This window comes from Dermochelys coriacea, chromosome 9 (assembly GCF_009764565.3).
Source record: "Dermochelys coriacea isolate rDerCor1 chromosome 9, rDerCor1.pri.v4, whole genome shotgun sequence".
Lineage (NCBI taxonomy): Eukaryota > Metazoa > Chordata > Testudines > Dermochelyidae > Dermochelys > Dermochelys coriacea.
Genome location: NC_050076.1, coordinates 22311646 through 22325949, shown reverse-complemented (window position 1 = coordinate 22325949; position 14304 = coordinate 22311646). Strand labels below are relative to the sequence as shown.

The following is a 14304-nucleotide window of genomic DNA, read 5'->3' as shown; positions in this document are numbered from 1 at the left end:
TTTAGCAATTTCTATGCTGGTTAGTCTAGTGCCCAACTCTTTATGCTCTGCACTGCCATGCAGGAGTCTTGGATTCTATTGTCAAGTTTCTCACTCCCCAAACCAGAGTAGTGTAACTCTCACATTGAGGAAGAGTGTTCTGTATCTTACTTTGCTCACAAAGAAACCCTGTAACCATCTTAGGACTAGCAATGATAAAATCTGAAGTCAGTTAAATCCACTATAACACCAGAATGATAATACCTCTTTCTTATGCAAGGCTAACAAATGCTAACTCACCATTATTCCCATTTATATTTAAAAAAAAATAAAAGCCCACGACAAGAATTGTAAGTTATCACCATCCTCTTGGTTTCTCTTATCTGACCTTTGTATTTTAGACTGTAAGCTCCTTGTGGCTGGGACTGTGTCTTTAGTGTGTTGTATATAGCAATGGCGCTTAACAACCGAATTATTAATAAGAAGGTCTACAACACAAACATTTAAGAAATTGACAGATGTGACTCAGGGGAGAAGGTGAGGAAGGGGGGAAGACTAAGTTCCCTCTAAACTGCACAGGTGTGCAGCAGCCTATTATGGGCTACACAGGCGCTCAGGGTTGTGGCAGGAAGAGATGCCTCTTCCCCAGCCCTGGACCTATGACGACAAGGAGAGGTGCCCCTCCCCTGGCCCCAAGCCAGCCTGGGACCTGCCCCAGCCGGTGGAGGAGGCCCCCCTGCCCCAGCCCTGGACCTGTCACAGCAGGGAGAAAGGCACCTCTCCCCCAGCCCCAACCCAGACCTGCTGCAGTTGGTGGAGTGGCGCCTCTGCCCGGCAGCTCCCTGTCTGCCCAGAACATGGCTTTAAGCAAGGATGGAGACATTGTAATGGAATTCTTGGGGGAGGGACTAGAGCTGAGAGAAATCAGACTCCATCCCCCCAGAAATCCCAATATTGGATCTTTGTTCCTGTCCCAAATGGAAGGAGCACCAAGTGCTGGCTGAGGCAGGAGGGAGCGCAGGCTGCTGCTCGCTCTGCGATGAGTGTGCACTAGCTGTGCTCCCCAGAGGCTCCAGCCAGCATTGGTGGAAAGCAGTGCTGCTACATGCTGCTCCTGAGAGGGGACGTACCTGACAGGCCCAGCCCAGGCCCAGCTTACAGAGTGTCAGTGGAGTAGCGCAGGCACCACAGTGTCTTGGGATTACACTTTCCAGCCCTGTTTTGTGAGATGTCACTAATAAGGGCCTGATCCTGCAAACACTCATCACCTAGCACAGCACACAAGACACTGACCCCAAAAGGGCTGCATATCTGGAAGCACCAGCACATGGGCAGGGCTCAAGTGATGCCCAGGTTTGTGCTGGCCCATTGCACAGAGCAGAATCTCACCCTCTGCCTGATAGTGGTTGTAGTAACTACTTGTGATGCTCCCAACAGTGATGCAAGAGTGGGAGCACCAAATTCAGGTGCCCCTCTCTCAGCCCCAACCTGGACCTGCCACAGCTGCAGGAAAAAGGCGCCTCTCCGCATCAGCCCAGGTGCTGTTGTGGAGAGAGAGGTGGGGAAGAGTCCTCTCTCCATGCTGTAGCCCCAGGGCAGCTTGCACCCGAAAACACTCATCCCCGGCCCCACTCCACAACTCTCAACTCCCCCAACCCCAACCCTCTGCCCCAGCCCTGAGCCCCTCATTCCCAGCCCCACCTCAGAGCCTGCAGCCCCAGCCGAAGCCCTCACTCCCCTGCACCCCAACCCTCTGCCCCAGCCCTAAGCCCCCTCTCACACTCCGAACCCCTTGGCCCCACCCCCACCATCTGAATTTTGTTATCACGTCCATATTGGTGCACATAACAAAATTCATTCCGCATATGCACGGGAAAAATTAGAGGGAACGCTCAGGAGAGAGCTGGTTATTTTTCCCCAATGTTGTCAACCACCAGAGAGTATCATGTGAAGGGTGGGATAATAAACAAAGTGACCCGTTGTGCAGAACACTTTTCTCCATCTTCTTGCAAGAAGCTAGGATGCAATTTGGATGTAACCATATTTCCTTCACTGCAGAATAAATGTTTTTTAGGGACTGGGGCAGACACATGATCTTAGCTACAAGAATGACTGCTTCTGTCCTAAAGTTCTTGCTGTTCTCTAAACTAAATGGGAGGGCTTCAAGCCACATTCCTAGCAAATTCTGAGACACTCTGATCTAACACAAGCCTGTGGGCATGGGGGAGGGGATGGTATCTTCCCCCCATCTCCAAGATGTTTAAAGCATCTGGATCTTATTCAAACCCTCAGCCAGTCCTAAATGCTACAGATGCTTCAAAAGTTTCCATCACTGTACCTCAAACTGGAAGTGTAAAGCTAAAGGAGGAGGATGCAATAACCTCAAAAGGGTCTGGATCATCATATGAATCCTGATTTTGTTGGGACCTGATGTAGCATATCTGAAACTAATAAAAAAAGATGATACAAGCAAGCTCAGTGTCAAGAACATACAAGGGCTCAATGGCTCCAGCTTCTGTAAAAAAAATGATATTAAAGCAAATTTCAAAGACTACACATTCAGTTCACTTCATCAGTGATGGTTCTCTACAGATTCAGAGCAACACATAGTAGAAAGAACCTAAAGTTCCCCACTATAGGAATTGAGGGCAAGTAACTCATGGATCCCATCAAATTCCAAAATACGCTAAAGGACAGGAGCACTCTATCCATAGGTCAAGGATTTGATGATATGGTGAATCTTCATAAAAATACTCTAGTCTCAACAACCTACACACTGGTCTTCAAACGGCCAGCAGATTTGATTGTGGAGGCTAGAGTCTCCCTATTGTCCACAAATAACTCCTTGATTTTTCTGACCGCTGCACCAGATGTAGAAAGAGGTATGGAAACAACTGCCAAATAGCAGAAAATAAATGGCTGAAACACAAAGAATTTCTCCAAGTTTATGCAGAGAGAATTTACTGCACAACCTCTACAGAAGCTATGCAGGGTAGTGTGATGAGGTGTTTACCCACACAGGTGGTGGAATGGTTAAAATGGGCCTGAGAGACCAATTAACATACTTGGCTGCACCTGGAGCATGGGCCAGACCGAACCGAAGATGAGTCCTAGATGGGGGAGGAGTTGAGTTGTTTATATAAATAGTGAAAGCTCACAGTAGAAAGCAGCTACGAGTGTGTGTGTGTGTGTCACAACTCTAGTACCTCTCTGAGTAGTAGAGAGCAGAGGAGTTTCATGAGGGTGTCTACACCCTGGATCTGATAGGACAGGATAGCAAAGTTGCAGATTCCTAAAGTGAGCCTGAAAGGTCAACCCACAGGCAGATGGACTTCGGGGTAGATTGGAGTTGAGGATCCAGACTAGCATCAAGAGTCCAGGAAGGCAGCATTCTGCAGAACAGAGAGCTGGGGGAGGATCCACGATGGATTAAAAATTCAAGCCCAGGGAAGGAGAAGTTGCTTTTAGTATTTCCCCCCACCCCCACTTTTGAGTTTGGTTAAAAGACTCCAGGGAGAAGCTTTAGGGCCAGTAATCTGATAAGGGAGTAGAACGGAAGAGGAGTCTGGGTAGAGCTCTGGACTTCATACTGATGACCAGTGTCAAATGGGACTGTCTGTGTGGGATTATTGATACTCCAGAAAGTGAGAGATCTTAAAGCAACGCAGCTGGAGGGCCAAGTCATAAAAAGAGAGACTAGAGCAGGGCCAGATCAACTGTTGGTAGGAAGTGCTACCATGCCCAGCCATGGGGGGTGCACTTACAGTGAGTGCACTCTTACACAGATAGTAAAACACTTCATTAACCATGACTGCCTACAGTCCACAGCAGAGCCTGGCACCACATGCTGTTAAGAACTATCATCCTACTTAGCTGAAAAGGTCATGTGCATTTGAGAAGGCTTCTCAAGTTACATAACTCCAATCCTCATTAACCAGCCAAACAGACTTCTCTCTTTCCCCTAACTTCAGTCCATTCACTTCTCAATGGGTCTTGACCTAAGACCTGTGAATCCAACCTACACCCTGTCAACAAAGGGGTTATGATTAACTGATTCCACTTCTGACTGAAGCAGCCACTGCCTCATTCAAGAAAACAATTTTCCCTTCCTCCTTCAAACACACAGTAAGTCCAACCACCACTGAAGAAACCAACCCTGATGTCAGATCAAACTAGCAACTGCCTAGTATCAAAACTTCTGCTCCTGAGCAAGCTCACAGAAAAACTAGCCAAAGGCTGACAAGCTCAACTAGCTGGAGCTAGGATCCTACACCAGTGACACACCGTGGATTCAGGCTAGAATAATGGACAGAAATAGCATTAGCAGGACGGATGGGGGATTTCATGCTGGTAATAGATGATGAACAGACCTCCTTTCTCATCCTCCTAGAACTTCTGTGAAGCATTTGATACTGTTGACCAGAAGATACTGCTGTCCTGCTTGAGAGAGCAGGCAGAGGTCCAGAGAGAAACGTACTAAAAAAATTGTATGAATCTTTCCTGAAGGGACATTTCCAAAAGGCAATGATGAGAAACTGCACCTCTGCCACCAGACTCCTCACTTCTGGAGTCCCACACAAGGATTGGTTTATTTCTCTGGTCCTGTTCCATATCTATATGTCACCACTAGGAGAAATAGTAAAATGGATGGACTTAAGTGCCAACAATACACAGATGACACACAAGACTACCTATACTTTCTGTAACTAACATCCAGCTGGCCCACGTTTGGATGAGATCAACTTGTGGATGAAGAACAGCTGAACCTGAGTATGATGGAGTTACGCTGGTTGGCAGAGGAAAGCTCTTTGAGTAGTTTGCAATCACAGTGCACTGTCCTTTGGATTCATTCAATTTCACTTGATTACGGCTTCTGCCAGCACATTGAGTAACAGGTATGAGCAGCTACAGAGAGCAAGCACAGTCTTTCCTGGATGGGTTATTTCACAGTGGATTTTCATTACTGAGGAAAGTTAAAGAATTATGTTTCTGCACCAAAACTTTTCCTTTGATAGCTCAATGGAATACAGTGAGGGAAAATGGGGGGCGGGGGGGTGGGAAGATTTCTAGTAATAATATAAGAAAAAAATATTTCCCCCTTAATTACTCTGCACCAAAAAATTAAAAATTTGGTGCACATTTTAAAATTCTGCAAAATTCAGCACTTTTATTTGTCAAAATAACACTATATAATCATGCCAGTTTCAATTATTTTGGATATTTATTTCAAATACCTATTAGCAACGATACCTCTACCCCGATATAACGTGACCCAATATAACACAAATTCGGATAAAATGCGATAAAGCAGAGCTCTGGGGGGCGGGGCTGTGCGCTCCGGTGAATCAGCACGTCAGGCTCCGACACTCTACTCTGAGCAGCGTGTTATGGGTGCAGGGCCGGGGCAGAGGATCTCGGGGGGGCAGTTGGATGGTTCAGAGGTTCTGGGGGCAGGATGGTCGGGGACGGGGAAGTTGGATAGGGCATGGGAGTCCTGGGGGGCCTGTCAGAGGGCGGGGGTGTGGATAGTGGTTGGAGCAGTCAGGGGACAGGGAGCAGGGGAGGTTTCTGGAGGGGGCAGTCAGGGGACAAGGAGCAGGGGGGCTTAGATAGGAGTGAGGTCTTGGGAGGGGTGGTTGGGGGGGTCTCTGGAGGGTGTAGTCAGGGGACAAGGAGCTGGGAGGGGTTGGATGGGTCGGAGGTTCTGAGGGGGTCAGTCAGGGAGCAGGAAGTGACTATTAATAACGGAAATCCTTGAGGCCAAAGCAAGTTCGATATAACGCGGTTAGATTTTTTTGGCTCCCAAGGAGTAGAGGTGTATGTCTGTAACAATACAGACAAAAAAATTCCTCCGGTAGTAGAAAGTTAAGGAAACCCCTACTACAACCCAGTTCCTGTTTCTCTGCCCCCTCCTGCAAGAGTCCAGCAGCAGTGCCAAACATCCATGCTCCCTTCCCCCAGAGTTCAGCTGCAGGGCACCCCCCAGCCCAGACACTTGCACCCCCTACCCCTCAGAGACCAGCCATAGGGTTCCCCTTAGCCCACACAACCTACAGGACCCCCGCCCAGACACTCCCCTCCAGACCCCAGCTGCTAGACTGCCCCCAGGCCCCACACACGAGCCCAGGGATCCAGAGGAAGAAACAGCCCAAATCTGGGTCTTGGGCTTGTATGGAGATTCCTGCATGCCACCTCCTTCCTTCAGGGCATGCTGAGAATTGCAGCCGCCGGGAACCCTCCAGCTCCCTCCCACTGGCAGTATCTTCTACCTGCGAGCTGTGCTCTGCCAGGACCAGCGGCCCCTAGTGGTAGCCAGCAGCTCTGCAGCCCATTTCTGTGGAGGAAAAGGAAATTCTGTGCAAAACCCATAACTTCTGCGCAAATTCTGCATGCACAGTGGCGCAGAATTTCCCCAGGAGTAAACTTAATGCCATGATCCTGAAGTGTACGTGGGCAGGCACCTGCAGCTGTGCAGAACCCTACTGAATTAAGTGGTTGAGCTTCTTCATACAGGTACAAGGATTGGCCAGTGTATTTCAGAATTGGGGTCAAATATCTTTAAGGGGTAAAAGGAAAAAAAAACAAACAAACATCACAAAATCCACATGGAGTTGCCATATTGGATCAGAGCCAAGGTTCATCCAGTCCAGTATCCTGGCCCTGATAGTGACCAGAACCAGATGCTTAGAAAAAGCATTATCCTTATCCTGGTCTCCAACAGTTACAGATTGAATTGAAGATTAAAGTTTAATACATCCTTCCAAAAAAAAAATTTGATATTTTTGCTACAAATGATAATTTTTATAATTCTTGACATCCATACAGATATGCACACATTCAGATCAATTTATGAACTACAAAATAAGAACATTTTGCTCAATTAAGGATGATTGAATTTGACCCTATATCAAAAAGGGATGCAACTAGTATTTTTCTATCACATTAGGCATAATGTATTCTCAGAAGCAATTTTGTAAAAATAATTAGTTTTAAAACCAGTACAATTTTGCTATATTTTAATTTGCTTTTATTACACATTATAATAGCAAATAATTTGGAATTTAAGAGTGGCATAAGCACTTTTTTTTTTACTAGCAATTTATAAGATCTACATATTTTAAAAGAACACTTACCATCAGAGCTTGTAAGTACAAAACTCTCAGCTTGGGATTGCTTCTTTCCACCTATATTTTTGGGAAACCAATGAAGATCTATGGGGTAGATATCATTAGGAAGCTTCACTACTTGAGTTGTTTCACAAGTTAACAAGTTCCATTTCATGATGTGGTGATCATCACTACATGAATACAGCTCATCAGCTGTAGTCCAGCCCACACAGCTAACCAATTCTTTATGTGTAATTGAATTAAGGAAGTCTTGAATTTTGGTTACTTGAAAGTCATCTTAGAATATACCTCATCTCTAAGTATTGCAAAAAATAAAGTGATAATAAGGAAAAAAATATTTTAAATATTTAATGTTGGCTATTTAAAAAACAGATCTATATATATATAGAAGTTATTTTTGTGGAAGATCTTGACACAAAGAAAAGTAATGCACTGTAAAGAAGCAACAGAAAGTTGGAAGAAAATAAAGAGCAAAAAAGGAATTTGACAGAGTATGTGACTTTAAAAGCATCATGTCTAATTAAACTGCACATGTATTAAACACAGATAAAAGCTTAGGCTCCATCTACAGGAGGGCCTTGGTGTCAAAATACATAAGTTAAAACACATTTGGTCAGATTTTGGTTTTCATTATAGCAATATCACACAAGGGATGGAGATCACTCATTTAAGAGTAACAGGATGGTATTAGGTAAGCGTACCCCTTTGTTGGTGCTATCATTTGTTAGTCTTATTGCAGACAAATTGATAAAGGAGTGCAATTATTAACTGCATGAGAAAAATCTCTTTGCAGGAGTAAATCCTCTAAGAGAAGAAAGGGAAAAAACAAACAAAAAGCTTTCCTGCAAAATCTTGACACCTTCTGCAAGGTGCTGAACACCCTAGATTCCAACACAAGTTACTGAGAATGGAGGGTATTGAGTACCCAGCTTGAGGTGCTTAACACCTTGCAGTATTGGGCCTTTACATTTTGCAGAAAACAGTAAAAATCTTTAAAAAAAAGTAAAATTAAGTCTCCAGAATCTGTAAAATAACTTTGCACTGTCTTTACAATCAATCACATCTCATATTTTACTAGAACATGATAAACATAATACTATTTTACCAAGAGTGCTGTGTAAAGTTAATACACTTTGTTTTGAGACAAAGGATATGTTTTGGTTCCTTTAAGTGTGAAGTCTTCAGCCTCATTTTTTCTAAATTTCTTGGTTTTGCTAGTCCAGATGAAACATTAAAAAGTATAAAAAAAGATTACTTCTTCACTGGATAGGTTACACCTGTAAAGATTTTTTTTAAAATGTCATGAGTAATCACCATTAAAAAGGAAAATACCAATACCCAAAATAAAATGTTTTAAAGCAATGCATGTTGTACATGTTCTTTAAAGAAGGCCAGCAATACAATTCACACAAAGTCTTCAATTAAGCATAGATGAGCAATGTATGTGATGTTGTTGACCAAAGAAGAATAGGAAGTCAAAGAAGTACATGGCTGGCATTTACAGGCAACAGATTTGCTGACAGTTCTTGACTACTGGGGGGCAAGGATCAACATTCACATCACATTCCCCATCAGTACCCAGGTCCACACCGGGGAAGCTAATGATATAACCAGCAGACCAAATTCAGTGATGAATCCTGATCACATGCCAGCTGAGGCACGTTGAACATAAGATGATGATTAGCAGTGGTATCTGCATACAAAAAGTATGCCTCTCTCCATGGGCAGGACAGAATAACTAAAATTTAATCACTAGAATAAACTGACAGACTGTTGAAGAAAAGGGGTTTAAAAAAGTCTCGCTCTCCGATATAAGTACTATAGATTACATATTTTGGACCAGAGCCTCAGTTGGTTTAAATTAGCATAGCTCTACTGACTTCAAATGGGCTATCTTAATTTATACTGATGATCTGGTCCAAAATATGCACATATTGCATATGTGTAACATGTAATATGCTACCAAGTATTAGGGTGGATTTGATTTAAATCAAATTGATTTAAATCACTAGTCAGGAAGACTTGATTTAATCATGGATTTCTCCATAAAAGTGCATTCTTGTTGGTTGTTATAACCTTAATACATATTCTTCACAACTCAGAGATAGATGCAAGTTTCATTTTTAGAAGGTACACACTATACATTTTAAAGTGATTTATTTTAAAAACTTTTCAGATTAGTTTTACAGCTATATCAGAAAATGAATGATTATTTGGTTATGTACTTTATAAATATCTGCTTCAAATACCTTTGCTAAAGTCATAGGGAGATGAACCATCTCCAATTCAACAGGTTCATCATTAATATTTGAAGGATTTTCTTCCCATGCTGTATTTGGAGGAGATCACCACCAGACAGACATTTACATTGTTTTATTTAACTAAAACAACAACGTTATGTATTCTGGATTATTTTTTTCTTCAACAGCAAACGTAATATTTTAACAAAACAAGCATATGAATTTTTGAATTTAGTTAAACATTCAAGTTTTTTAAAATCAGGTTTGTTTTTGTTAAAATTGTTTTTGACTAAAATAGTTAATGAAATATTTAAAAACAAAAATTAAATTGACTATGTCAACCAGGTCAACATGAGAAACTTAAAATATTGGCTTCTGCAGTTAACGCAGACGTCTTCACCTTCATTTTCCTGTTTGTTCATAATCTGGAAAAGAAAAACAAGCTTTCCTGCTTTTTCCGGTCCCAACAACTTCTCAATTTGAAATGAATTAGTCCAAAGGAAGAAAATATTCTTTCTACACCAGCAGAAGAAGCTACTGCTGTTAAAAGTGAGATCATCACTTCAACAGTCTCTGAATCCAAATGCTTAAATTACTTCCACCAGTTCACTGGTGTGACTTTCTTTAAAAGATCATCATACATATTTCTTGAATGGTTCTTATTCCAAAAGTGGGTCTCTTTTACGGCCTGCTGCCATTATAGGTTTTCCCTTCTAGTGAGAGAATGGTATGGTAGATCTCAAATCAATGAAGGCTACTACACTCAGAAAGACCTAAAGACTTCTGGAATATGCTGTTCAAAACAGTTTCACTTTTGTTTCTACTGCCTGTCCCTCCCTTCTCACATTTGTCTCCAGACTTCTTCTCCTTGTCCAGATCTATTCCGCCCCCAACAATCTTCTTCATTGAACTTTTTGAAACTTTGCACTTTTAGAGACAAGTAAGGGATTGACTCTGTGTACACAAATTTGCAGAGGGACAACAGGGTTGAGGTCTTATTTCTCACCTCTATATATGATTTATTTAAAAACATTTTTGCTGTTAAAAAGCATGTTATCTCTGGAGACACAAATCCACAGTTTGAGACCTGCAAAACTAAGCATCTCTGATGGTATCTTTTAGACCAGTGGTTCTTGAACTTTTGTACTGGTGACCCCTTTCACATAGCAAGCCTTTGAGTGTGACCCTGCTTACAAATATATAAAAAAGTTTTTTTAATTTAACACCATTATAAATGCTGGAGGCAAACAGGATTTGGAGTGGAGGCTGACAGCTCACGACCCCCCATGTAATAACCTTGCAACTCCCTGAGGGTTGTTGACCCACAGTTTGAGAACCCCTGTTCTAGACTAAGCACTGAGTCCCATTGGGTAGATAGATTATTCAATACCTAATCTATACAGAAGCCCCTGGAACCTCATAAAATTGGGTCCCTAATCCAGGAACTATTGGAACTCATTTACAAAACTTTTCTTAAACATTCCATGAATATATTGTCTCATACTATAGAATTAGAATTTATAATCCCTATTCCATGATGAGATATCTTTGAACTATAATGTATCTTAATTAAAACTATCTTTAGATAAAATGCTTTTTCAGGAAAACAACTATAAATAAAAAGGTCATTGATTTTGATCCACCCCTGCCAAGTATAGACTTTCTTTCATGCTATGCACCTGCTCAAGACAGCTATGTTCAGAATTATGTAATGGGTAGCACAGTTTGCAGGGACAACACTGGTAGGAGAAAGTGCTGTGTGTATCTACAATGAGCAAACTGGGATAATTAATGTGGACACCAGTGTTTCTCAAATGTGGCCACCAGGGCTTTTATTGCAGCCACAGCCTCCTGGGCTGTGATGGGGGAGAGGGGCGCAATATAGCAGCCCCTCCAACTCTCTGTTGCTCTCAGATACACTGCCCTGGTGTTGATTGCCGGAGCCACCAGCAGGGATTAGGCCTTGGCCCCCTATGGAAACACCTGGGGTACAATGCTAGAGGAGAAGGCAGTCAGTGAATTCCCCACATTCCCAGGGACACTGGGGCTCCAGCTTTGGGCTTCAGCCCTGGGGTGGCAGAGCGGCAGGCTCTGGCCAGGGGCTTCAGGCTCCAGCACCAGGCCCTGGCTGTGCAGCAGCAGAGCCCAGGCTCCAGTCCCCTGATGCCTCTCCCGACACCTCCCCTCCCCCCACCAGGACTTAATTTGTCCCCAGACTTGACAGGCCTGAGTAAGTCTGCTGTGGAAAGTGATACTTGTTTGTTAATATCACTTTTCACAACAGACTTACTAGCAGCAATAAATAAATTACAATGATTTGGACATGTCTATGTGCATATTTATTTGTTTTTCCTAAAGCTAATTAAATGTTTTAGGAAAAAGTGAGAGCGGCCACCAGCAAGAGTTGGTGGCTGCACTCTGAGACCACCAAAAAATTTGTCCTGAGAAGCCCTACGCTAAACAATTTCAAGAACAAGTGATGCTAGAACTGCTTAATTGTAAGAGTACATGTTGAAAGTGTGCAGTCTTGTAGAGTATACTGACATTAGGACAGGGTATCCTTTATGAACTGTTTGAAATCACAGACCATCTTGGAAAACATCATCCCTAAATGTAGTATCCCAAGAAAAATCAGAGAGAGAAACCATCAGAGTATAAAGATATTCATGCCTTGCCACTACAGGGTAAGGATAATTATTGGTGAAGCTGGTAATGCATCCTGAAACCTTCCCACTGTAAGATCTTGTTTTCAGTTGCTTATAACTTTGTCAAACTTTAACCATTTGGGCTGAAATTTTCCATCCTAGGTTTCTGCCTCACACTTTTTTTTTTAAATAAAGTTTCAGCTAGAACCATTCAGCCATTTCCAAGAATGAAACTAGGAGTTAAATACATTATTTTGTCCATGTATAACAAAAAAACCTACAAACTTTTTGTCCAGAAGCTCTACCTCCTCCATGCTTTTGGGCAAGGGCTTGACATTTGTGCGCATGGGGTATTTCCCTGGTGTCAGGGATGTGGCTTTTGCCATCCCCGTGAAAATTTACCCAAATGTGATCAAGTTATGAACCTCAAAAAAACAGATTGCACAAGCTCAATAGATACTTGTTAGAGTCTGGCACCTAAACACTCTGAAGAGTCTATTTGCTGAGCACATACCATCCCCAGAGAGCAACTGAACATACTCCATCCCAGGGCTGCAGAGACTGAACAAGGGTTTCCCTGCAATTACTCTTCCTGGATGCCAAGGCAGCAGTGGTAGCATGCATCAGTACTGAGAGCAGGGAGATCATCAACTCTCAGTGCTCCCCCAGCAGGTGCCCAGACACTGTAGAGAAATAGGAAGAATCAGCCTGGCTGAAATGCAGATGGGTGAGGAATAGAAGAGGGGTGGAGAGACAGGACAAGGGGGTTGCAGGACCCAGAGGATGGGGAAAGGAAGCAGAGGTGGACAGGAATTGATGCAAGAGGGTGGATAGGAGCAGAGGGAGAAGGAACAGGAGCTGAAGCACGACAATGGCGGGTAGGAACAGAGGAAGAAGATAGGAATGGAGGGGACCAGGGACATGAGCTGAAGGAATAAGGATCTATAACCATTACAGAATACTACTCTTCAGAACCAGCAATAGAATCTAGGATCCTGAATCTCTACCTTCCTCTGCCATAAGCAGGCTGTGAAACCCACTGGTAAAGTGTCTCATAAGACTCTTCCACAGAGGATGATAGCCTGCTACTGCTACCAGTTACTCAGTAAGCTCAAATGAAAGAAGTTGGTGTTGTGGATCTAAAGGTATCCAAGTTGGGGGTCAATTTGGTTCAAAGTTGTAGAACTACTGTATTAACCTTTTTTATAAAATGAACTGAACTGAAATTACAAAAAACTGCAACAAAAACAAGATTGCAAAGTCAAATATTCAAAAGTTAGGATATGCCAGAATTAACGCTGCCCGTGTAACCTTAATTTAGCCCATATGCCTATGAAATAGTCTAACTACATGAATACATACTGCCTCATACATTTTTTATTTATTTTCATTCAATGTGTGGCGCCAGATTTAGTTAACACATATGACACAAACCCTACATTGAACACAAATTAATTTTCTCATGGGTATTTGTTTCTGTGGTGCTCTCACCTAGTATCCACATGCTTCACAGACATTAATTAATTTATTTTCACAACATCCCTGTGAAATGTGGTGATATTATCCTCATTTTACAGCTGGAGAACTGAGGCACAGAGAGATTAAGGCCAAAACTGTCCATTAACTTTAGGTACCCAACTAGAGACACCTATAATCTGATTTTTCAGGTTCCCTAGCATTATTATAGTACTTTATATGTTTAAAGCACAGCTCCAATCAACCTCAGTTGTAGTTGTGAAGTGCGCAACGCTTCTGTAAATCTGGCCTCAGCTCTCATTTTGAGTGCCTCAAAAAAGAGGAACACACAATCAGTGGCTGTGAAAAGTTTGGTTTAAGTGAACAAGGCCAGCATCACACAGGAACTCTGTGGCAGAGGCATGGATAGAATCCAGTTCACCAAGATGGCATTCAACACTTTAACCATGAGATCATCCTTTCTTCTCCTATAAATCTCCTGCCTCATTCACTATACACCTTCCACCTACTGCAACAAATGAGGCAGTAGTCCTACAGACAAATCTCTCATCCACTACACAACCCTGATTCATTTCCTTGGCACCATCTATCCTAGGCTATGAAAGAGATAGGAGTCCTGTGGGAAAAGTAGTATGTAATCATGTAATTAAAGACTATATCATAATGCATACGCTCAAGGGGAGGAGAGGCAAATTAAGATTGTCTGGGCAACATTAATTCTAACATTTCCTAACTTTTGAGTGAATGGCTTTGCAGCTTTCATGCAGTTTTTTGGACATAATTTAAATAACTAGGGTTTTAATAAGAAATATATTTACTCCCAATTTACAGTATTAA

At 42.6% G+C, this 14304-nt stretch overlaps 1 protein-coding gene across 7 annotated transcripts in view; it reads right to left on the bottom strand.

Annotated features, from left to right (window-relative positions):
* IFT80 (intraflagellar transport 80) overlaps positions 1–14304 on the bottom strand; it is a 145016-nt gene that overhangs the window by 127828 nt on the left and 2884 nt on the right. For 5 of the 7 annotated variants that reach the window (XM_043491885.1, XM_038417223.2, XM_038417225.2 and 2 more), the window contains exons 2-3: positions 8261–8383; positions 7113–7334 (exon numbers count right to left, since the gene is read on the bottom strand). In XM_043491885.1, coding sequence (XP_043347820.1) covers positions 7113–7334; positions 8261–8297 — 259 coding nt within the window. In that variant the 5' untranslated portion in view covers positions 8298–8383. Of the gene's footprint in view, positions 1–7112; positions 7335–8260; positions 8384–9746; positions 9772–12505; positions 12658–14304 lie in introns of those variants that run through there. The other 2 variants (XM_043491881.1, XM_043491882.1) reach the window with 2 other exon arrangements.